At 40.6% G+C, this 24,083-nt stretch overlaps 1 protein-coding gene across 1 annotated transcript in view; it reads right to left on the bottom strand.

Moving 5' to 3' along the window:
- Positions 1 to 24,060, bottom strand: part of scfd2 (sec1 family domain containing 2) — a 102,160-nt gene extending 78,100 nt beyond the window's left edge. The window contains exons 1-4 of the mRNA XM_082524017.1: positions 23,129 to 24,060; positions 21,536 to 21,704; positions 10,170 to 10,294; positions 2,981 to 3,156 (exon numbers count right to left, since the gene is read on the bottom strand). Of these exons, the coding sequence (XP_082380143.1) occupies positions 2,981 to 3,156; positions 10,170 to 10,294; positions 21,536 to 21,704; positions 23,129 to 23,942 (1,284 nt within the window). The 5' untranslated portion in view covers positions 23,943 to 24,060. The remainder of the gene's footprint in view (positions 1 to 2,980; positions 3,157 to 10,169; positions 10,295 to 21,535; positions 21,705 to 23,128) is intronic.
- Between the last annotated feature and the right edge of the window lie 23 nt (positions 24,061 to 24,083).

Raw genomic sequence — 24,083 nt, 5'->3', positions numbered from 1 at the left:
GAGACTGAAGTCAGTATGGTGGGAATGGTGCAACTTGTGAGGGATATCTAGTATTAAGTCGGACCAATTCAGTTCATATTTGTAGTTGCTCAGATCCTGCCAACAAAAACCAACAGATACTTACATTTTCAATCTTATCTGAACTAATGAAATAATGGGTTTTTTTTTTTTTTTTTTCATATCCTGTACATAGAAGAGGTTTTACAATGTTATCTATCTGCCATAAAGTAATGTTAAGGGTACTGGTTTTGGATTCATAGCTCAGTTTTAGTCATATAAACACCATTTCAGACTACAACACAAACATGCAGCTAAAGCAGAGACAGCGATAAGAACCAGGCAACCAGTTTGAGTTACCCTTGGGAGATGGGGACATACAGCCGAGTGCAGCTTTCTGTCTGAGCAGCGCTGTGACCAGCAATAACTCTGAGTTTGAATGTTTGCAGAGGCATGCCCTGGTAATCCCAGCAGAGTAAAGCAACAGGCCGGGGTGAAAGAGGTTAGCTCCTCTCTATTGCACTGCTGTCATCACTTCCAAGTTCAGTGATGTGACAGACTAATCAACAGTAGGCTGGACAGCACGCTATATAGAGACACTACGTACCTTAATAAAAATCGGTCTTTTAAAAAAATGAACTTGCAAAGTCTACTCTCCGTGGGAGGGATGTACAGTAGAAGTGTGCATGTTTAGTTTGGGAAGGCTGAGGTCCTGGCTGGGATGGTGATGGGAAGGTAAAGCAGTGAGTGTTCCTGGAAGTGGTGAAAGAGTGAGTCTGTTGAGTTTTGCCTTAGCTGCCCCACCCCTTCTAGCTTGCCTAGTACTACACATTCTGTGGACTGGAGAGCCTCCAAGCCTGTTCAATCTGAACCATTCAGATGAAACCCCAGTCTTATGTCAGACAGCCAGGGCCAAGAACAGTGAGGGAGGTATAAGAGCAGGCAGGGTGGCACTGCCAGCCAAGATGATATCTAGCTCACACACACGTAACAACTCTATTAAGGAGGTAATAAATCTGGTGGCAGTATAAATACTAAGTATCACACTAACCACATTTATTTCACAGTCCCACTAACATGCTGACCTCCAAAACCACATCTGTACCCTTTTCTGATTAACCTCCAAGCAGCAAGACCCTCACAAGTACTCAAGCATGACCGGACCAGAACACTATTCTACAGCAGCTCAGGTCACATAGTGGATATTACGCAGCATCTTACACGACGTGTGTTTTTGAACCTTTATTTCACCAGAAATTGATATATTTGAGATATTAGAATCTCTTTTGTGTGCTTCTGTGTTTGTAGCCAACTTTTGGGAAAGGCATGAACTAGGCTAGGCCTTGAACTCATTGGTCCTTTGCCTCAGTTCGGTCACTGCCCATCCAAAGCCCCAGTGAACCACAGAGGTGTTGGCCTGAATGAAGTCACACTGTCCACCAGCAATGGAGCGTCCAGCTCTGGTCGGTCATACCCACAGCAGCCCTCACACACTCAGGCAGAGCAAACACATCCAGACTGCCAGGCAGAGCTGAAAGGCATTTCATCCCGCCATTTTATAGAGTAATTAACTTCTCTCTGACCATGTTGAGCAGAGGGGAAAAAAACGGACTCATACGAAGATTAAATAAACAGAGGGGGCACAGAGGACACACAACTCATTTCCCTTAATTCCTCAATAAAACTCAAGCCAGTTTTGATTGCAAACAACCCTCAAATCGCGCTCAAGGCCTGCTTGTGAGATTTGATTCTTGAAGAATGCAATTTTGAACTTGGGGCAAGTGCCACGTATCCTACACTGTTATTAACATAGTCACCATCAGCTTAATGAGACACAGTCACTTTAATGAAGTTAGTTCTCATAAGATACAACTAAAACTAAAAAAAAGTGTGGTGAGAAATTATCCAGGTATAGCAGACAACCATGGGGCAGTGGATCAAAGTGGGTTCATGAAGTAAATGGATATTGGAACAGTAAGCCCTAAAGTCTTCTTCCTTTATTAAGTAAAACAGGGATGGCCCCAGCTGAGGATGAAGGTTTATGAGGTTGTTTTCAAATTCTAATTTGGCATGGGGCATGGCTAAGAGCTTGTTTTGTTTTTCCGTGCTTTAGTTTAATAAGTTCCTAAATACTCGGCTGTCTTACTGCTTGCTTTACAGCTTCAGGAGTATAGAGCGACTCAATGAAAATACCAAGGTAAGAGAAGCAGGAAATGGCTTTGTATTAGTGAGCTCATAGCTTGGCGCCATTAAGATTGTGTGTTAGAAAGTACAGAACATGTACTAATCACTGCTGTGGAGGTGAATGAGTGATGACTGACTGTGCTCTCATTTTTGATTTATTCGTTATACTCCGCCTCCTTCCCCCGACTTATCCTGCGACCTTTAAAAGCTCAAAGACACATGTACATGTGCCTCCACCATAAAAGACCTCCTGTAGATTCAAAGGCTCTACACGAAATCATGGCAATCTAGTGTTTTCTCCGTGTTTACTTGAACGGAATGTTTTCCCTACAAGCAAAACTGACCTTGTTTATGACAGAGAGGAATCTGTTTTTTCCTGTTGCTGTCAGTTTAACACAACATTCTTGCCACCATCTTGCTAACCACAAACACACACCTACCTCCTGTGCACTGGTAATAACATATTTACTAACAGGAGCGATGTTAATTAAAAATGCTAGCGAATATGCAGTTTTCCAGTTTAGTTAAAACTATCAGTGTCGCTTTATTTCAAGTTATTATCTAACATCGATATGTGTTGTTGAAGTTATTTCAGTCACACTTCTCACACTCTAAAAGAAAACTACTTTCATCTGAAATAGGCTACTGTGTTGCAGTTGAAGAGCTCAAAAATGTGTCAATCTGTCATAGGTGGTATCGCATTTTTAAGATGTTCACATCTCATTTAAAAAGGAAAACATCAAGTTTTCATCGGCTCTAGCACATATGGATAATAAGGCCGTGTAAGATGAGCGCGCACCTGCAGCAGCAGCCTCTCGAAGGCCAGACAGGAATCCCAGCGAGGCAGGCTTGGGTGTCGGAGAGTCTGGGCCGTGGCCAGGCCCAGCTGAAGCACCCCACAGTGACTCTCTAGCGCCCCTCTACTGCTCCGGAACAGCTGGATGTAGGAGCACAGCTGTTCGGGGGTCACACGGCCTGAAAGGAGGGAAGATGATACAGTTATCATCTAGCGAGCAATTTGGAGCCGTAAGAAATTAATCAATCAAAATCTGGCAAAGATCGTTGTATAAGGAAGGTTTACAGACGCCTTGACTTTTCCCACACGTTTTACAGCCTTAGGATGAAATTGTTCAAAATTAATTTCATCCAAACATAACGACAAAGTGAAAACAGAATTGTTGAAAGGTTTGCCAATTCATTAAAAAGAAAAATCTGAAATATTACATTGACATAAGTATTCAGAGCGCTTGCTGTATTTGGCTCAGGAGCCTCAGAACATGAAGTTATCAACTTTGATCGAATTCCCTCCTTCCTGATGTTTTAGGTGGAAGGAAGGAGACCTAAACCTGGTGGTTACTCACACTGAGCTACAAAGATTTGGGGTGAAGATGGGAGAAACTTTCGAAAGGGCAACTACCTTTGAAGCACTAAACTTTATGGCAGAGTGGACCCTCTACTCAGTAAAAGATGCGTCAAAGCTGGATTGTATTTTACAATAAAAAGGAATGAAAGGAATCCCACACTCTAAGCAACAAAACTTTGGAGCCCCGTGGTTATCGGTTTTTAGGGCGTAAAAACCCCCCAACATTCCACCATTTATAAAATCTCCTTGTCTTTATCATGAACCTCAAACTGAGACTTTGAATTCTAGCATTAGCCCACTTTCTTCTGGGTCACAACTACTATAAACCTTTCTGATGATGATTGATGATGATGACGATGACGACCATGAATTGGAGACACAATTTGTCATAAAATCATCCAAATCATTAAATACTGAGTCGAACTGAAGTTATGTCAACTAATTCCCATGAAAACATGAATGAAAACTTTAAGTTCTAGTTACTTTTTTTAAAAATTTAATTACTAAACGTTTTACTTTTATTTTAGTCAAAAGATACATACCAAATGTAACTGAAATACTGGAGTACTGATAAGCTTCAATTTTGAAATTCATCAACTTCTAAAAACTTAAGGCAGTTGGTTACCTTAATTTGTTTAAGTTCTGCTAACTTTTTTGGGTTTACAGTGTACAAACATATTCTATACATACAGCATTTTAAGAATTATATTAAGGGAAAATGATTAGACTATACAGTGGTCCCTCGCTATAACACGGTTCACCTTTCGCGGCCTCGCCGTTTCACTGATTTTTTTTAGTGCAATTTTGTTTTGCATGCTTTTGTGTGTGTGTGTTTTCATTGTGTTCTGTGTCCTGATCGGCTGTAGACCATTGTCAATCAATCTCTTCTGTGCCATGTCTCCTGTCCAGTACAGAATGCGCTGGCCTTGTCAAATTTACATAAATCTTCGATTGCTAGCACTGTGACTCTGAAGTTGGTTTCATTCTATAATACTGGAGTTATTTTTCTACGAAGGTTTGAACTTTGAGAGTGTTTAAACAAGAGAGAAAAGTGTGAAAATGTTCATGCCTGTCTGAGAAAAGTGTATAAAGTGTGTAGTGAGAGGTTTTACAGCCTTAAAATATCTATAACAATTGTAAAAAATAATAATTTGCAGATTTCGCCTATTGCGGGTTATTTTTAGAACGTAACTCCCACACGATTAACGAGGGAACACTGCACACACATAGAAGGGAAGAGCCAAAAGCAGAAACAACAATAACCTTTTACCAAGCATAACAGCATTAAAAAAAAAAAAATCAAAAAAAAAAAAATCATACACTTATCTTGGGGCAGAGGGGAATGACTGAGACTAAAGTAGAGCATAACTTTATCTTAACAGGCAAAAACTCCACAGGGTGAGAGAAAGCAAACTGCACGGCTTGCGTGAGTGTTGCCGTGTGACAGTCACAAAGGAATATTCTCTATATGTGCTTGTTCCTGCGTAGAGTTTCTGTGATTGTTGTTAGCCAGTGACTCATAAATGTTGCACTATGTAAGCATGTGTGTAGGTGCTTAAGCATGTCTACATATAGCTGAGGTGCAGCAACACTGACAAGAGGCACTGAACCCGTGTTGAGTATGACTAATAACTGTAAATCAGAAGTTTTCACTGATTATTTATAGAGGTAGCAGAAAGAGTCCAGACTCCTTTTACTGTTTAGGAACCTCTGAATCTCCCCTAACTTCTCCCATTTAAAGAGACAGGAAAAGCAGTGCAAAGGGTGTAAAGTCCAGGGGTGGTATGAAGCGCGGCTTAGAGGTATGAGAGGTTGTGTCAGGGGCTGGGATAGACAAAGGGCACACATTAACTTGCCATAAAGCCTACTTCTTTATGTTGATGTTCTGAACCAGCACCAGATGTGGGAGTATTTCCTGTTGGACTACATGGCCAGTGTTTTCTTTAGTGAGGCAAAACATATGACCAGAAGAGAAACAGACAGGCAGGATACAAACGAAACAGAAATCTAAAAAGACAGAACTAGAAATGCAAAAAGGCACATGTTAAACTGGACGACAAAATGTGTAGCTTTGTACTATTTTCAGGAGGGATACTTGGGAGAGCCACACAAAGCTGCTACCAAAGTTATATTCACAACAGCTAATCAGTAAACACGACAGGAACATATATTTCCATATGTATGTGTTGGGAAACACCTTCTGAAATGAACTGAAGGACTGAGTGCACTGGGTGGCATTTAAAGACAAAACAGAGCAAGCGCCTCCGAAGGCGAATCAAGTTTCTTGTTGAATTTAAAGTATTTTTAAAGAATAAGCTCCAGTCCAGACAGAATACTGAAAAGCTCTTTTGTGAGCATATCCAGCCATAAAAATCCTGGCAGTATAACTAAAGTTCACAAAGCTTCATGTGCCAACCATAATTCAGCACAGAACCAGGGAATAATTTCACCCAGAATGGTATCCTGTAGGCTAAAGGTAATCGGAATTTACAGCTACAGCAGACCAGATGAGAATGAGAAAACGTAAAACATCGGAAAGAAACACAGAGAAAGTACTTTAGCCAAGAAAGCCTCACAAAAGCCTCCACTCCATTACACAATCAAACAGTCCTGGTTCAGCCTTAGCTCTTATCTGTGTCTCTAAACTTCCTTCAAAACAGTGCTATGATTCTTCAGGCATCCTGTTGCCAGATGCAAAATGAATCTGTTTTACGTTTTCTCATTGTCATCTGATCTGTCAGCTGAGTTCTCATTTTAACTACCATAGCTGCAGCAAAACAGAAGAACTGTTTTAAAACGAAATGTTTGCATCTGTAAATTTGAATGCATTTCAAGAACCGTGCATTCCTTTCTGGTGGTGACAAGCGCCAAGTATAGAAATATTTCCATTCAGTCTTCAGTGCATTGGGTGTGCATGGAATAAGAAGCGATTCAAAATAAATATAAATAACATCAGTACTTCAGAATGTCAGTTTTGTTAAGAAGAACCCTACATACATATGAATCAGCAGTACTGCAGAATCTTCTGGGTGCATTTATTGCAAAGTCAGCCATAAAGCAAATCACATTTTTAATCTCTTGCTATAAACATCTGGATCTTCTGCGCATTTTAGCCTGATGTGCAGAAGTGGCGATTGAGACTTGGCTATGATCAAAGTCTTCAACAATGTAAGAAGGGGCAAGGGCCAACAATGATTTAGTCCGGTTACTGGAAGATGACTTGAGTTCTAGGTGCACAGGGTTACTCAGAGGGTAAGTGATGTCTGATGTCGGAGTGAAGCTGAGTGGTAGCCTGCCTCAGCAGCTGGACAGCCTCATAAGTAATTCTGTGTGGATGAGGACACAGGAAGGCTCAGAGATTTTTATTTATGCACTCCAAGAGGAGGAACATGTTGGAGCCTTTATCTGAGGATGTATGTTAGGGACCCTTTTAAGACTTTACTGTACATTAGAGCAGAGGCTACAAGTGGGCAGCTACACAGTCGCAGCACTTAGTGTCTTCAGTGTCTCTCCAAAAAAAGCTTTTATCTCTGGCTTTTCTTTAGTTCAAACTTAAAGTAAATTTCAAACTGAATCTGTTGGGGTGGGAGACTTCATTCAAATTCAAGAGTGATGTTTGAAGTGCATCACTGGAAATTTTGATTGTATCGTTTCTGTGGTTAACACGACTAATAGGACAAATCTATGTTTACAAATGAAATGATTCTCATTCCTTAAACGTAAACTAGGATGCTTTGAAATTTTAAAAGATCTGAGTGTCACAATATGGCTCAAGGGCCATGACAAATAATGGGAAGAAATCACTTGAAACAAAATCTACCAATTTATTAACTTAATTAAGTAGAAAAGTATAGTACTCAATGAGGGGTTCTAATCAGTGTGTCAGTAGTTGGATGACTGAATGTTAATAAGTATGCATAGTGTTGTGCATTTTAAAAAACCTAAAATGACAAACCCAAAACCAACCATACAAATAACATGGTGCTGGATAAATGGAGAAAAGGGATGCAAGAGCTAATAAGCCAGCTTTTAAATGCTCCAGGTAGACTGGCCCTGGCTATCATGAAGCTGCAAGACAACACAGCAGGCTCTGGCTAAGGGACACAAGTTAAACAGTTTGTGTGGATGTGACTGGTAGTAACATAATGCAGACCTGCAAGAGCAGAAAAGAGATGATATACAGAAATTAGAGCGACATTTCCTAGGACGAGTCATTCACAAAGGTCAATGTGCGATCTTGTAATTTTGAAGAAAGAGATTTCTATCTATATTTTGGCTTGTATCTGCCATGGTCCACCTCGTCACAAAATTTCACAAGTACATTCAATATAAAATTCAACAATTTTTCATAGAAACAGAAGCAAATACGACTAAAAAAAAAAAAGAAGCTACGATCAGGTCTTCATTTCATTTGCTTTAAAAGGTAACGTGCAATTTAAAAAGGTTCCTTGTTCTGTGTGTTTAACTCATTTAAAATTCACTTCTTAAGGTAAATTTATGAATTATGCTACGTGAGCTGGTGACACTGTTGGGACGAATCGATCAAATCAATCATAAGCATCTACATTGGTATGGGAACCCTGGTATAAATGCAGAAAAGCAGAAAAATAGACACTGGAGAGAATCCCAAATTTGATTTAACACTTGGCAATTCACCTGCCAAGTGTTAAATAAATCCGACGAACATTTGTTAAACAGACAAAAAAAAAAAATTGCTCCTTTATGGTGACAGAGAATCCAATTCAACAAAAACAAAACAAGAAATGAATAGGCCCGCCTTAATTACTAGATAAAATATAACATTTTTCCTCTTACTCACATGTATACATGTGAGTATATAAATTTAGTTTTCAAAAGGGAGAAATTACACTGCTAAACATAAACACATCTTTGCTGTTACAAAAATGTATTTTTCCCCAAATCAACTGTCCGCTTGACTCACGCTCCTCTGTCGTTAAAAGGCCGGACTGTGCCACAGGAAGAAAGGTCCTGTCAACACATCCCATTTACCGCACGGTGTCCGTGCACGCAGCACATACACAGAGGGTATAAACTTGTGACGCACGCATATCCACGCATATATACAAACACAAGCAGATGGATGAGATGAACGCACGTTTATGGAAGATGAAACCGAAGCTGTCCAGCTAATTCCCTGCAAAGAGCAAAAACACCAAAGATAAACACTGGACTCTGCAAAACCACATACTGTACATATCCCTACACAGAGCTAGGGAATTTCATCATTCTATTGTGCTGTGAGAAACCTGACGGGTTATATCAGGCGCTGAGAAATTGATTATTTTCTGTTTCTCACAGGATGATCTTATCCTGCTGAGATGAAAAGAAGCCAAGTTGGGTCAGTCTGTATGTGAAAATTTAGGGCCTGGAATACAGCGATATCCTCTTTTCTCCTCTGATCTGCATAACCCCACCAGAGTGAGAACACTCTTGGGTGCAGGGGGAAAATTTTCCTCTCCTAGCGAGCGAGTGGGCACTGAGAGAGCAGATAGGTATTAATGCTAAGTGTTTTGTGTTACTCGGTTTAGCTTGGTCTCAGGAGCAGAGCATGATGCATTGAAAACTCTGCTGGTGGGCAGGATGGGAACTGTGGGGGGTGCTATGGGAGCTCAGGGGGTTTTGTGAATTCTGGTCCTCTGCCAGCGGGGTATAAAGGTTCAGTGTTAAGGATATTACAGTACCCCCTTCTCTCACTGCTTCTCTCGTTTTCTCTCTCTCAGCAAAAACATTAAGTCAACAGGCTGTCAGTGAACCAGCGGGAGAAGCTTCAGTGCTATACCTTCTTTATACATTTTTCTTTTAGCGTCACTTGATGTTGCGTATTTCTCTCAATAAAATCTAAAAGCCTGCACACATCTGGAATTAAAGGGACTGCCATGTGTGAAAGGAAACAGCCATGTGTAGATTTGGACGCCAGACAGAGTGCCTTGGGTGTGAGCATGTGTGTGCGACCTCCAGCATATTACAACCTGCCTGTTACGAGAGACAAGACCTTCTTTACCTCATAGATTATAGGAGCTAAGGGACCACAGTGCCCCTCCCTTTTACACCCCCTTTTTTGCCAGATGCTAACCTGCATATTAGCCATGAACGGGAGTGTGTGCGTATGTGTGTTTGTGGGAGTGTAGTACATCCATTACCTCTTTAAGTCAGAGGGTAGCATAAAGGTGAACGTGCACAAGGACACTCTACACTCGTGCACGTAATGACTTTATTTTTGTGTGCCTACGCATATTTTTATCCCTCGATTCAGTCCCTTTGCTTCATTAACAAACAACAAAAGTTTTCGAAAGCAGCATGTGTGCAAGCAGCATGTGTGTGTAAGTGTGTGTCACAGAGCCAACATGTGGTTCACATTTCCTTCTGTGGCCACATGGGCAAATACACAGCAAGGCAAAGAAGCTTGATTTCAATAGGAGGTGCTTTTGTAATGTTTTTGAGAGTGCTGAAAAACATGACAGAAGTAGCACATGATTCTCTTTAAGCAAGAAAAATTCTACATACTTTATATGATATGACTGTTCTGTGTTTTGTATAAGTTAGTCTTTAATTAATGTGAAACATGATATGGGCTCTGCTCCTTCCACGGCATAGTGGTTCTTACCCATGCTCATCTTGATTGGCAGATTCTCTTTACTGGCTGCTTCCACTAGTTGCCGGCGGACCTCTATCACCCCCTCTTTGTGTTTACTGGTCAGCATGGCGTCCCACAGAGACCTTGCAGATGACCTGATAGGTAGAGCAATCAAAACAGGTTAAGTTTAGTCATGAGGAAAACATAACACTGCAATAGAAAGTGAACTGTGTTTTTTAGCACTAACAAGCTGAGCGATGGTTACTTTTCTTGCTTGTTTGTTCAGAGTACACAGAACAAGATGAGCATGATTGAGCTCAAGCCTCAGTGATAGAGAGCCTACTGGTTGGGGACTGGTGACTCCCCGATGGGAGCCCTCACAGGAAAAAACTGAAATCAACAGAGGGAACATTAGGAATGTTTTGCATCCACCTTAAAGATCTGTGTGCCAACATTCCTCTGGACTGATAACCACCGTCCTTACAAAAGTAAGTCTGGAGACTGAGACTCGTCTTTGTGCCATCTCAGGCCCTAGTGGGTTTTTTTTTTTTTTTTATACGCTATTACGAAACACACTCTAATGGGAGACTGGCGGCAAGGCATGCGTTTAAGACCATTACCATCTGCTTGCAAGCAGAAACGCATTCAAATCTTTCCCCAAAATAATCTAAGAGTGTCACTGAGGAGCCTCATCATCATTAAATGAATAGAAAGTGACATTTTTCTTAAAAAACAGCCTCTATATAAGAATTTCAGACCATATTTTATGTCTCTGTACAAGTTGGTCTAGTTTCTTTTCTTTTTTCCCCCCTCATGATAAGAAAACTTAAACTTTGCTGGTTGAATAAAAGGACATAAAAAGCTTACATCATTGTCTGTGCTTTTGACAGCTATTCAGACAAGCGGTCATGATCTTCCACATACTCAGGAGTGCCCAGAAACAAAGTAGAGAAAGAGACTACACTGAGAAAATGAACAGAGGACAGAGAGAAGGTAGGAGGGACCTAGTTGACAAATCCACTCTGTTTTTCTTTTCTTTCGTCTTTTTTAAGAACTTTTTTTCTTCGCTCGCCTTTTCTCCTTTCTAACTGCTGCCATGTGTTTAATATCAGATGTAATCTGTTCCAGACCTTGGGCAGGGGCTAGATGGGGAGAAGAGGGGCTCACAAGGGGACAGCCGCCATCTTCACACTAGAACTAGACACAAAGACCAGCAAGTACGACTCAGCCGACGACAAGTGTTAAATACAGAAAGACTGATACAGTAAAAACTTTGGGAAAATAAGGAAAGATGAATCAGATAGAATCATAATAATTACCTGATTTTCTGAATACTTTGCAGATTTTTCTGGTTAATGAAGAGTCATGGCAGGGGCCCATTCCCTGAAAACTCGATGATGCATTAAAACTGCTAAGACTAATCAAATCACGTCCCACATGCTTGTCATGGCTGAAATACCAATATTGTGACTTGACCGGGCCATATGTAAGTAACCACAAGTTTGTTTGAGGGTGTGTGCATGTATATGTCTGTGCGCAACCTTGCACATCTGCATGTGTTCTTGTAAGTTGGAGGGCCTCGGCAGAGTACAAATGAAATATGGTTCTCATTTGGCTTATTGCCCACCCAACCCCCCAAAAACCACAGACGTCCCACTCCCCTGATGCTTTCCTCAGGCCATTTGGTCAGACGAAGGTGGGGGTTTGAGCTAGAATAATCCTCCCGGGGGTGAAGTTTATATTGGCAGGGTGTGAGACAGAATCAGCCAGAAACCTTATTGAGTAACTAGTCTACTATGGAAAGGGGTAGGAGGTGGGGTGCTGGGAAACTGGGGTTCGCGTGTTTGGTCATCTGTTTTTTTTTTTTTTTTTCTGAGTGCGAAGTGCAGAGTGAAGGCTCTCTTAGTTGAAAGGCTGCTCACACAGAGACTGAAGGGGGCACTCTTGCACCTGACTTGTGTACATCACGTTGAACGCCCTGTCTAGCTTGCTTGGATATGTTGAGTGGGGGTTTAAAGTGTATGGGTGTTTGTACCCAAAGTAAATTCCATTAGTAATGAGTTTTGTAACATTTAAAAATAGCTAAACATCAAATACTTGCTTGAAGAAAAATCTGTGTACTATTTTAAAGAATGGCCATGTAAATGTCTGTTAATGTTCCTCCTACCACATCGAACCCATTAAAGAAAGTGGGGTGGGTGTGCGTGTGGTTGGGGGGGGGGGGGGGGGGGGGGGGGTAACATTCCTGGAAGTATGATGCAGCATAATAGGATAGTTTAAACCATGGTGACTCAGGATTTCATGAGCCCCCCCCAGTTCATTATTTTGCCAAACATGTATGTGCATGTTTGCCACAAAATTCAGTGTTTATGATTCAGAAAGGAGTCATACTACTGATACATGTGACTGATAAAGCCTGAAGGAAAAGTATTAGATGGTCATTTCATTCGCCACCTGGAAACTCCCCCCACATCAAAACCAAAGCACCCTTATTTCCTCACTTACCTTCACTGGTAACAGTTACAGGATTACATGTAGTGAGTATGTAGTGACTTAAAACTAACGACTGACACAATAAACTCATTAGGTACGTTTCTACTGAGATTTTAGCTAAGTGAGCAATGAGATTTTATAATCACAGAATTCTACTGAACTGGACCCCTCAGTAGCCATTAACAGAGTGCAAGTTAGGTCTCCTTCACACAGGCTTAGACCCGTTAGTGTCCATCTGGCAACTACCAAGCATACTGTGAAAAGTGTGTATTCCGGAACTGGTTGTTTTCTGGAGGTTGCTGCAATTACTAGTCTGAAATTGACCACAATGCATTATACATTTCTGCACCAAAATCCTTTCTGGAATTGTTGTGATTGCTAGCAGTTTCCCACAGTCACCCACAGTTTGCATGGAAGTCATCAACTTGACAGCAAATACTTGCAAACTACTTGCCATGTGGTAGAAATGTTTTGCATTTGTATTTTGAAATGCTGGTTGCAGTGGTGAGGCATAATTTTTACTTTGAAAGCAACAGTTTCCACTTCTGACTCCATCTTTCATACAAAATACAGGCAACCAAAGCAATCACAACAAGAGTTCTGGTGCAGCACTATCTTCGAGACTGATTTTAACCAAACACCAGCCAGTAAGCTCTATAGACCACTCATCAACCAGTGGAATATAGATTTTTCTCTAGTTCCCAGAGATTGTCAGGCGGGTCATAGGCCAGTCTCCAGGCTTGTGTGACTGAAGACTAAGGCAACCAAACACCAACTTCCCTTATCAGTCCTAAAGGGTATGCCGATCTTTTATATAAGATCTATGAAACTACTTCATAGAGTACGCTGGCATCTCTGCAAAAAGTGACATTAACAAACTACATTACGCTCTAGTGCAAACCAACATTACTAATCCCAATGTGTTAAAGAGTATTGAAGTTTCACACTCAGCAGACTGCAAACCCAGAGAGTAATCCATTTCCCATCACACCTGATTTAGATGATCTGTGCATTTTCCAGTAGAACTGCACGTAATAGACATGGACTAACAGAATTGTGCAAGGTCATACCCATTCCTTGGTGAGTTAATTTATGGAGTGTGTTTAATGGGGTAAAAAACACTGTTGGTTTTCTGTAAACATCCCCATCTAGCACAGGACATGACACGAGAGAGAAAGAGGGCGGGGGAGTAAAACCAGACCTGGCCTTGAGTGTCTGTGTGTTCTGGCGAGAGGGACAAATGACCCAGTGAATTTATGGAGAGAAAAAGAGGCAGAGGAGTTTTGCAGGAAGCGGGGAAATGATGGGAGAGGCACACCACAAACAGATAAATAAATAAATAAATAATAATTAAAAAAAACAGTAAAATAAAACAAACTGATGCGAATTTGAGGGTCAGTTCTATGTGTCTTAAAACTGCACTTCTTTAATAATGAGTAAAAGGTTTTTCCTTTTACTACAACTAAAACAGTGAAATACGCAATCGTTAAAGGAAAGGAAGCTTAAGAAATTTTGCACAAAAGTCATCTCCCTATAGGTGTTGGCTGCACGTGAAGTCAAATAGAATGAAATGTCCTCAAGTGATGTTGCTTAAATCTGTCCTGATTGGAGCTAAAAACTAAAATGTTAATATAACCTATAGATCCTGGTCCTTGTGTTTACATAAGCCACTGCTAGTCTAAAATTTCTGAATCTGAATTGAATCGGACATTGTGGATAACGTAGGTTCGAGGCTTTGACATAAAATAAAATGCACGGAGTAAAGAAATGTCTGAGTAATTTCATTCATAGAAATAATGTACATTTAATTTAACACGTCAAAGACAACTATAAACTGCTACAGCAAATAAATAATATCAAATGCACCAAAATAATTAGGAAAATGAAATGTGTCAATTCATAAAATGTAAAATAAATGGGCGCTTCTGTGGCAGAGGTGTGGTCCCGGGCTCAGCTTCAGGGGAGGTGTGGTGTAGTGAACACAGGGGGATGCCAGGGAGGTTGGTGGGATGTGGGGGTGATTTTTGGCTAACAAGCTCATAATCATTTTCTGTGATTTGTAATTTGTGAGGCCGGAGAGTAGAGAGTGTGTGTCAGAGGTAGAAATCTGCATGCGTAGGTGGAGAGGCAAAAGTGAAAAAGAAACTATCAGTAGTGTGTCACTGAAATAAAGGAAAATCAACATAGACAGCGTGCCCATTTGTTGTCCGTTTCACACCGTTTTATTTACTTTTGTACTGATACTTCTATTTATCTACTTTCACGTGTAATTTTTATTTGTATTTATGATTTCATTCATTTTTCGTGGTTAGTTTCCATATTTACATCTCTATTTGCCATTGCTGCTTCCTCCATTTATTTCCCCAAACTTATTTTCTTTTTGTATGCATTTCTTTTGCAAGAAGCAAAATGCATTTATCGTATTACTTATGAATTAATTATTTAATGATGCTACAAAAGCCAAATAGAGTGGCTGTGAATTCTCATGTGGCAGTTTGAGCTTTCCATTTAACAAAAAATAAATAAATAAATAAATAATCACATTAACATTAAAACATCCATAAAAGATGTCGATTAAATCTTTATGCCTAAGTGAAAGAAAGTCAAGTCTTCTGAACAGGGTTATAGTAAAGACATGTTAAAAAGTTTCTTTTTTGCAGCACTGGCAGAATGGTAAAATGTGGGAGAAGGTTAAAAATCAAAGGACCTTGATGGGGGGAAATGGAAATGCAGGAGTCTTCCTCTCCTCCTCTGTCTTGGCTACATTCGCATTTCAAATAAAAGCCAGCAGTAGGGGCTCTTTGAAGGAATGGGCCTGGAGGAAGTAAAGTACCATTTTAGGGAGATGTTTTATCAACTCAGTTAACAAATACACACAAAGTTTCCTGAACAGCTCTTGTGTTCTGCAGCGTAAATTAAACCACAGAGTAGAAGACAGCATACAGGACTGAAAAGGTTATGTTATCTCAGTCTTGATGGGAACACAGAGTACATGTTGTTCAGGTGCACGTAATCTATTTGATTGATGTAGTCTGAGTTTCAGCTTGAGATACCTTCTTCAGAAGAGTAAGCAGAATTAGGGAGTGAATGAAACAGAAACAACTTAAGAGGAGAACCACAAGACACATCAGCTTACTCCATCCTTAAATGTATTATTATGGCTAAAACTTTGCATCTTAGACACTGATATAAACTTTATTTTCCAAATCAGCTTTATCTGTCATTAACCTTTAGGAAAAGTGAAAGTGAATAAAATCAGATTGAAAACTGGCTCAATTTTATTAAAGGATAAGAAATTATTTTCACAATTTAATGCAATAATCAAAAGATACAAAGCAAAACTGGTTCTCACTTTGGATCGACTATTATTTTTAAGAAATGAAAAAGTCATTTTCCCTTTTTGTGTCTTTTCCTTTGGGCACACTTTCTGTATACGAAACATTTATCATTAGTTGTAAAATCAGCCAACACTGAAACCAGTTACTATAAATGTTCATTCAAATACAAAGGCAAAAACCTCACATTTGACCAGAAGCCACATCCTATGCAGCATAGTTCAACTATGCTTGAACCTTCTTCTTGTGTGTCTACTTTATGCAGGACTGTATAGGAACTCATACTATACTGTTGGCAAGGAACAGAATGGTTGCTAAGCTTATAAATCACTGAAAGACTCATTCAGCTGTTCATGCCACTATTCACTGTCTAAGTATAGAATAACAAAACAATCTCTAACCTTTAAGGAGAAACCGTAGAAGAAACGTGGTGACTTTTCATACTCTACTCTTATTCTTGGTAGAGTAAAAACAGGCTTGGCTATCCTCAACTGCCTGTCATTTGCTTTATCCTCTCCACCCTTTACTATCTAGGCTGTTTTTGTTACTTTTCTCATACTGTTCGAAATCAGTGTTCATGGCTTTTATTCATGCTCATATTTCCCAGCTGGGACAGAAATAGGTGTTTTCCCTCTTTTCTGGTGGTATGCATGAGGGATCTGCAGGCCAGATTTGTGGAGATGGCAGCCATGTAGTGTTTTCTCATGGCAGGGTGCGGTCAGTAACACTGCTTGGCTCAATCTCTACAGCTCCCAAGGCAGGCCCAGTTCACCTTGGCCACCCATACTTGCTTCTGCCCACACTGCACACACTCCCGCCACAGCATCAAGGTCCAAGGCGGCCAGATGACGGGGGTGCAGGGTTCAGTCTGAGACTGAGGAAAACTCTGTGCCTTCTGCCAATGGGGTTCAAATGTCCTACTCAGGATCAAAAGGGCTGTGAATCCAAGCACAGCAAATTATACAGACGGGACTCGAACGTACTTGACCACAAACACACACACACACACACACACGCGCATATAAAACAACACTTTGACTGCCACTTTCACTCATCATCTTTCTATATACACGAAGTGGCGCACCCTGGTGCCGTTTAATGGCTGAAAAAAAGGACAGTAGTAGCATAGAAATAGCAAATATACAAAAACACTGCACGAAGAGCCTAGGTTTGCATGTGCACTCACCCACATGCTGTATGCTTTCTTTCTGGCATGATTACTACAACCACAGAGTCAGGCTGTAGGATATGGAAATTCACACCAGGTTATGAAAGACAATACTAGAGTAATTGCACAGTAAGTGTGGGGTCTTGCCTGTAGAGCTAGAATCAACAGCCACCCACAGAATGTTTAAGACATAGTAATCTATAAAAATATCCTGGAATTACAGAGGGAAATATCATACAAAAGGTCTAAATTAAATCCACACCTAATATTTAAAGGGTTGAGATGGCATACATAACAAAACCAATAAAAACACTCTGTTACCCACGCTAAAAATAGCTAAAAAACATCATGGGTAAATAAACATCCAGTAGGAGGGAAGAACAGTAGACCTCTAAAAACATGCATTTAAGGAACTCTGTCTTGAACATATTAGAATGATTGACATAAACACTTCCTGCAGCGAGCTGTGCACTTGAGGCCAGTTAAAGAAAGTGGGAATTCTAGGCATCTCCCTTGCTCTGCTTCAGCAGCATTTCAATCTCCTACATAGAGCTGGGCGATAGAACGATAACGATATGTATCGCGATATAACTTTTACTCGATAGAGAAATTAAGCTATCGCGATAGACCTCGCCGCTCTTGTCCTCTTAAAAAAAAAAAAAAAAAAAAAAAAAAAGGTCAGCCAATCCAAATTAAGCAGCGCAGAGCCGAACCAATCACAGCCGCAGCGTCACGTCGCGTGACTTGTTACGTACAGCACAAGTGCCAAGCCGCACGTGTGTTTGTTTGGGAAACAGCCAGCGGGTAATGGAGCCAGCGACTAGAAAAATCAACCGAGCGCGACCGAAGAGAAAACAGATGATGGTTCCAATGCCGGAGAGATTGTCGAACGGAAGAGCCATAGAAGTTCCGTAGTGTGAAGGTATTTCGGCTATTTCAAGTCTGACAAAAACAGAGTAGCGTGCACTGTAAATTGTGCCGAAAGCAAGTCTGGAAATACAATAAACTGGTGCATGCGTCACACTGTGCGCCACGTTATTGTTTCGGTGAAATGAATTTCTACAATACTGTTACTGTTAATTCTACTCTCTGCAGTGTTTAAATGCTTACATATACACACAGTTACTGTCCCTCCACACATACGACTCGGTTCTGCTTCTATGCCCCAGCTTTGTTTACTTTTTCCCACCGAGGCTTCTAGACTTCTGATTGGCCAACATTTCTGCACGGTTAGGAATCTAGCGCCACCTGCTGCTTTGGCATGTTCATAGCAGCGTTTTCCTTCATTTCTGCCTTTATGTGTGGACGGGATTATTTTTTAAAACGAAAACGGAAAATCTCCGTTTTCAAAAATACCCGTGTACGTGTGGACGTAGCCTCAGTCTCTGACTGGAAGCGCTAATTCGTCATTCGGCTTTTGTCAGACTAAAGTAACTGTTACAACTGTTTGAAAAGCTCAGCTATACAACAAGGAGAGATTGAGAATTTCCTTTTAGTTCTCAGTTTATTTGATATTGACAAAGGTTAGTCAGTTTTGTCTGTTCTTCTGTAAAACAAACTAAGATTTATTTTTAGAATTAATATTTTGTTTCTAAGTGGAATTGACAATTTAGTAGTCTGTTTCGTTTGTTCTATTTTGAAACTTAAACGCTTTAGCGGCTGCCTTTTGTGTAGTTTGCAATATTTGCCTTTATTTATCTGAAAAAGTCTCATGTTCCTTAAGTACATCTACCCTGTTGAACTTATTATGGGAAATAAATATTTAAATAAAAACAAGCTGCTGATTATTTCACATTTTACTTGTGAGCAACGGCACATTTAAATCTTACAAATATAGTTATTTGGCTTATATCGTGATAGATATCGTTATCGCCTGAAATGAAAAAAAACATATCGTGATATGAAAAAATCTCATATCGCCCAGCTCTACTCCTACACATCTGTGATAAGGCTCAGCTGGATCATCTGCTTAGAGATAGTGTAGGGAATAACTCTCCTGCTGATCCAACTGGCTCTGATCACAGATATTCTCCACCGAGACTGTCGTCATTTACTTATTACTTTCAGCAATACTTATCTGCATTCTTTTTAAAAAAAAAATCTGAGCTCTTGGCAGAGCTTGTTCACAATATCTGAATGGATCATCTAAATGTTTTAAGATCTGGTGTTAGGCTGGGAGTCTGGTCATATTTGGTGAAAAGCTCAGGAACAGTGATTGTGGTTGGTACCTTCGTTTCTGTTATCAGTTTTCCTTGGGGTGGCCCATTTATACCATCATAAAATTAACAATGAGAGGGCAACCTTGTTGATGCTGTACTTGTAATTATCCAGATTTAATTCTGATGTGCAGCTATTCAGAGCAACTACAGTAATTTGTGGGTATACCGTAGTTATTTGGTAGATAGGAATCCAAACTTGAACTGTACATCCAACCACATGTTGGGGTAACCCTGCCTAGATGTCCTTAAATAATTACAAGGGGAACACCAACTAGAAAAACGGGTTCTCTTACAAGAGAATCTTTACCATAGCTCAAAACATTCAGTATGTGTGAGTCCATTCATGAAATCACCGCAGTCAGACATGCTGCATGACAGCTCAGTCCACTAAACTCTTCTTCTCAGTCAAAGTCTTTTCCTCCAGCAACCACATAAAGGGGCAAATCCAGAATGGAACACTTGATGTAGGACTAATCCTTGCCATGGATAACAGCACCACCGCAGGCGCCTAGCATGTGCATCTGCAGAGCTAAGACCAGAGGCAGGTTTCACTCAACTACTGGCACTAATGTTGATCATGTGCTACTTAGGCCACTTGATGGAGTGGGTAGCTCTGGCTGGTAAGTGTGCATTTGTCCATAAGTATGCCTGGCTTGGGGAGAAATCTATTTTTAGGTTGTGTTAAAGGATGCCTTTTTACTCATTGCCAATTTATAGAAGACAGTAATATAAAAAGAGACAACAATATAATTGTGTAAAGTCTCCAATTAATCTAGCCAGCATGTCTAAACTGCGGTAGGAAGCTGGAGCACCAAGAGGAAAACCACATTAGGACAGCAAGATCATGGAAACTGGAAACACAGAAAGGCCCTAAATGGTGTAGAGTTCAAATCCAAACATAGCTGTTACTCTATTTCAATTTAACTTACTTGTGGGATATCAGCCTTATTTATTTTCTTAAAAAAAATGCTCTCTTAAATGAATAGTCATGCTTTCACTGTAAGAAACAGGGTCCGTTCTTTAAACAAAAGTACATTTTTTCCATAACATATAAAATTAGGAAAGGAAAGCTGGCTTTATGAGGCAAGAGAGCTGACCTGTCTAAACTCTGTTTAGACAAAATGATTTTATCCATCCAACCATCTTCTTTCTTTTCTTTTTTTTTTTAACCACTTATCAGTGTCTGGGTTGTAGGACTAGCAAATTCCCTCTCCCTGGCCACCAAGGTGTTCCAAAGCCAGCGGACAGACTTAATCTAGCATGTCATGAGCCTGCACTGGGATCTCATCCCAGTTTGACATGCCTGAAACGCATCACCTAGAAGGCATTCTGGTTATATCCCCAAACAACCTCAGTGGAACAACCTCTACATAAAAAGGATGTAGCAGCACTACTGTCAACCTCTCCTCAATGACTGAGCTCCTCACCCTACTACCGAGGTTGAGCACACACAGACATCAGAGGAAGCACATTTCTGCCACTTCTATCTGCCTCCTTATTTCTTTGGTCACTATACCACTGCATGTAGAGAAACCAGTAAATGGACAGCTTTACCTTTGTGTACCAGTTTATTGATTTGGACTGGCACAGCCACAGCAGCTGTAAGTCTCCAACTCCACTTGCGAACAAAAACTTTAGATACTTAAACTCATTAACTCGGGGCAGCAACTCATTGCCAGCAAAGATTGAATAAACCGTCTTACGCCAGAGAACCGTGGACTCGGAATTTAAAGTGCAAACACATTGTATGAAATGCCAAAATAAAATATTTCAGATCTTCACTTGAGAAATATTGTTGCAGGTAGGTTATGGCTATACACGGCAATACTGCACAAATACTGACATTTATTGTTTTAACAATTGGCTGAAATTAGGTGAAATGATTGATCAAATGGTTATAATAAATCAGACAGCAAAAACAATATCAAAGTGCTACGTATGTCTTCAATATGTACTAAGATGTATATAAGTGATATGTGGTACTTCTGCAAGTATTGTAAATAATGGGGTCAGAGTAGCCCTGTGGCAAAAACTAACACCCCAAGCTGGTCATTGCTGTAGCAACACTTGGATGTTGCCTTTATGATGTGACGAGCTATTTCCAAGTCACCCTTATTAGATTCTACATGACGGGGAATGTGGTGAATGCTCTAAATTAATAGAAAAATTAAATACACTCACTGAATCTGTGCAAGACAGCCAGGGGCCAGGATATTCTTGGAGTGAGGGGTTTTATGCAGACTTGTGAGCTCCAGCATGTCCACCTGCACGTCTGTCACATGACCCGGTAAGAGTTTTAGCATAGTCAAAACTTTCTCTACTAGGTTGTCACCATGATGACCAACAGCCCCTGTAAATGAATAAATTTGGGATTTAAAACAAGAACAAATATGTGTTGAGTATGTAGCAGCAGTCATTGGTAACGCAACAAAAATATGTGCCTTCTATACCAGATAAAAGGTAAGCAATTAATTTTCCCAAGGAGCCACAAAGAAAACTGGGACTGTTGTGGAAGGCCACATCAATAAGCTGAACATTCCCTGGCTGCTTGGGTTACTTGGTGTAATAGGTAGCTCTGGCTGGTGAGTGTACTGTATGTTGGTCTTGGGGAGAAAAGTATGGAAAAATATATGTGCATCAGAGGACAACTTGATATAAATATTCGTTGGGAGGTGGCTAAGGTAATATCTGCAGTGCTCTGCAATAACTAATCTCATCGTGGGTGGTATTTAATTTTAATGATTGCCAAATTACAGAAGACAGGAATGTAAAAAGAGGCAACAATATAAATGTGTACTCAGAAAGACAGAAAGATCATAGAAACTCGACACAGAAAGTTCCTAATTGGTGGGGATGCTCAAACCAAAGCATCTGTTATTCTTCTTTAATTTCAATTTATCTATAGGATATCAACCTAATTTGTGAGGAATTTTTTTTCTTTTTACATTTTCTCTTTTACATGACGAATCATATGCTTTCACAGAAGAAAGAGGCTGCTGCCAGTAAACAAAAGTATATCCACCAATCAGGCATAACATTATGACCACCTGTCTAATATTGTGTTGGTTCCCCTTTTCTTGCCAAAATGGCCCTGACCCATCAAGGCATGGTCTGCACTAGACCCCTGAAGTTGTGCTGTGGTATCTGGCACAAAGATATTAGCAACAGACAGTTTAAATTCTGTAAGTTTTGAGGTGGGCCTACATAAATCAAACTAGTTTGTTCAGCAGATCCAACAGATGTTTTAGTGGACTGAGCTCTGGGGAAGCCAAGTCAACATCTCAAACCTGTTGTTGTGCTCCTCAAACCATTCCTAAACCAGTTTTGCTTTGTGGCAGGGCTCAATATCCTGCTGAAAGAGTCCACAGCCATGATAGAATACAGTTTCCTTGAAAGGATGTACATGGTCTGCAACAATGCTTATAAGTGGTGCACATCAAACTAACATCTAAATGGACGGCAGGACCCAAGGTTTCCCAGCCGGTAAAGCATCACATTGCCTCCATTGGCTTTCCTTATTCCCAATGTGCATTCTGGTTCCATGTGTCCTCCAGCTAAATGACCCCCACACACCAAGCCAGGCAAGTGAAGGTAAAGGTGATTCATTAGACCCATCTAAACTTTCTTTAGATGAAACCCTCTTGGGAAAATGAACTGCTTATCTTTGTGCTAGACATTTACTTGACTCTTACCACTCTCATTGTTATGATTCTGGTGTGATTGGGCTTATGCAGCATGCAGAAAGGTCAAACACAATATGGTCACAAATATTACCTGTAAGATCCATCGTTCGGTCTACAAAGATGATCGATGCTTTATTAGGGGCTGTCTTCCTTCGGTTTTTTGCTTGAGGAAGATTGGCGAGTTCCCCTGCTATGATGCGGCTCATTGGACCCAGAGCAAAACTCTCCTCTCTCGTACCTGTAGCCTCAAACATTGAATTTAACGCTGAAGCTAAGGATTTGACTTCAATTTGCAGTTCAGCAGGGAGACAGTGCATGTCTATATCATTCAGGCTTGCAAATCTTCTCTTCTCTGGTCGTTTTTCATTGATGGCCTCCAGGTCTGGCGAGAGAAGAGGGAACAGGTGCGCAAACGGGGGTGCAACTATCAACTGCTGTGACACAGGGGCGAAGACAACTGGAACATGCATGACCTCCGCCGTGTAGTTCATATTTCCCATCCACTCGCATAATTTCTCTTCAAACTGCTCAAACACAGGGCTTCCTTCCATTTCTGTCGTAACTTTGTTGACGAGCAGGTGCACGGAGTGAGCAACGGTGGTAAAGACAACGCAGTACTGAAAGTGACTGAGGGATATGATGTCTTTAATAATGTCAACTGTCCTCCCTTTCAACAGTGTGCTGACAACAAACACGGCTTTAGGCTCATTGACACCGCACGCTTCGAAACTCGAAAACTGCTTTAAATTCCTGGCTCCAGCTTCCAATAACGTGGCAGCTCCTCCACTCCAGTGGAGAGCCTCTGCACATTTGTCATCCATGAAAACAACAGATTTCTTTACCTTCGACAGCACCTTCTCCCACATCAAGAGGGGGAATCGCGTAAACTCCTCAGTCGCCAACATTTCCCTAGTTACGTGTATCAGCTAAATTCACCGAAATCAAAGACACATCAGCAATTTCAGCTTAAGTAGCTCCAACAAAACAAACACACGTCTCTTAAAGGTGACGTGCGCTAACCCGTCGCTTCATTAAAACGTCACCCA

This window comes from Aulonocara stuartgranti (genome assembly GCF_965226115.1).
Source record: "Aulonocara stuartgranti genome assembly, chromosome: 23".
Classification (NCBI taxonomy): domain Eukaryota; kingdom Metazoa; phylum Chordata; class Actinopteri; order Cichliformes; family Cichlidae; genus Aulonocara; species Aulonocara stuartgranti.
The sequence above is the reverse complement of the archived record's forward strand: the minus strand, read 5'-3'. Positions and strand labels throughout refer to the sequence as shown.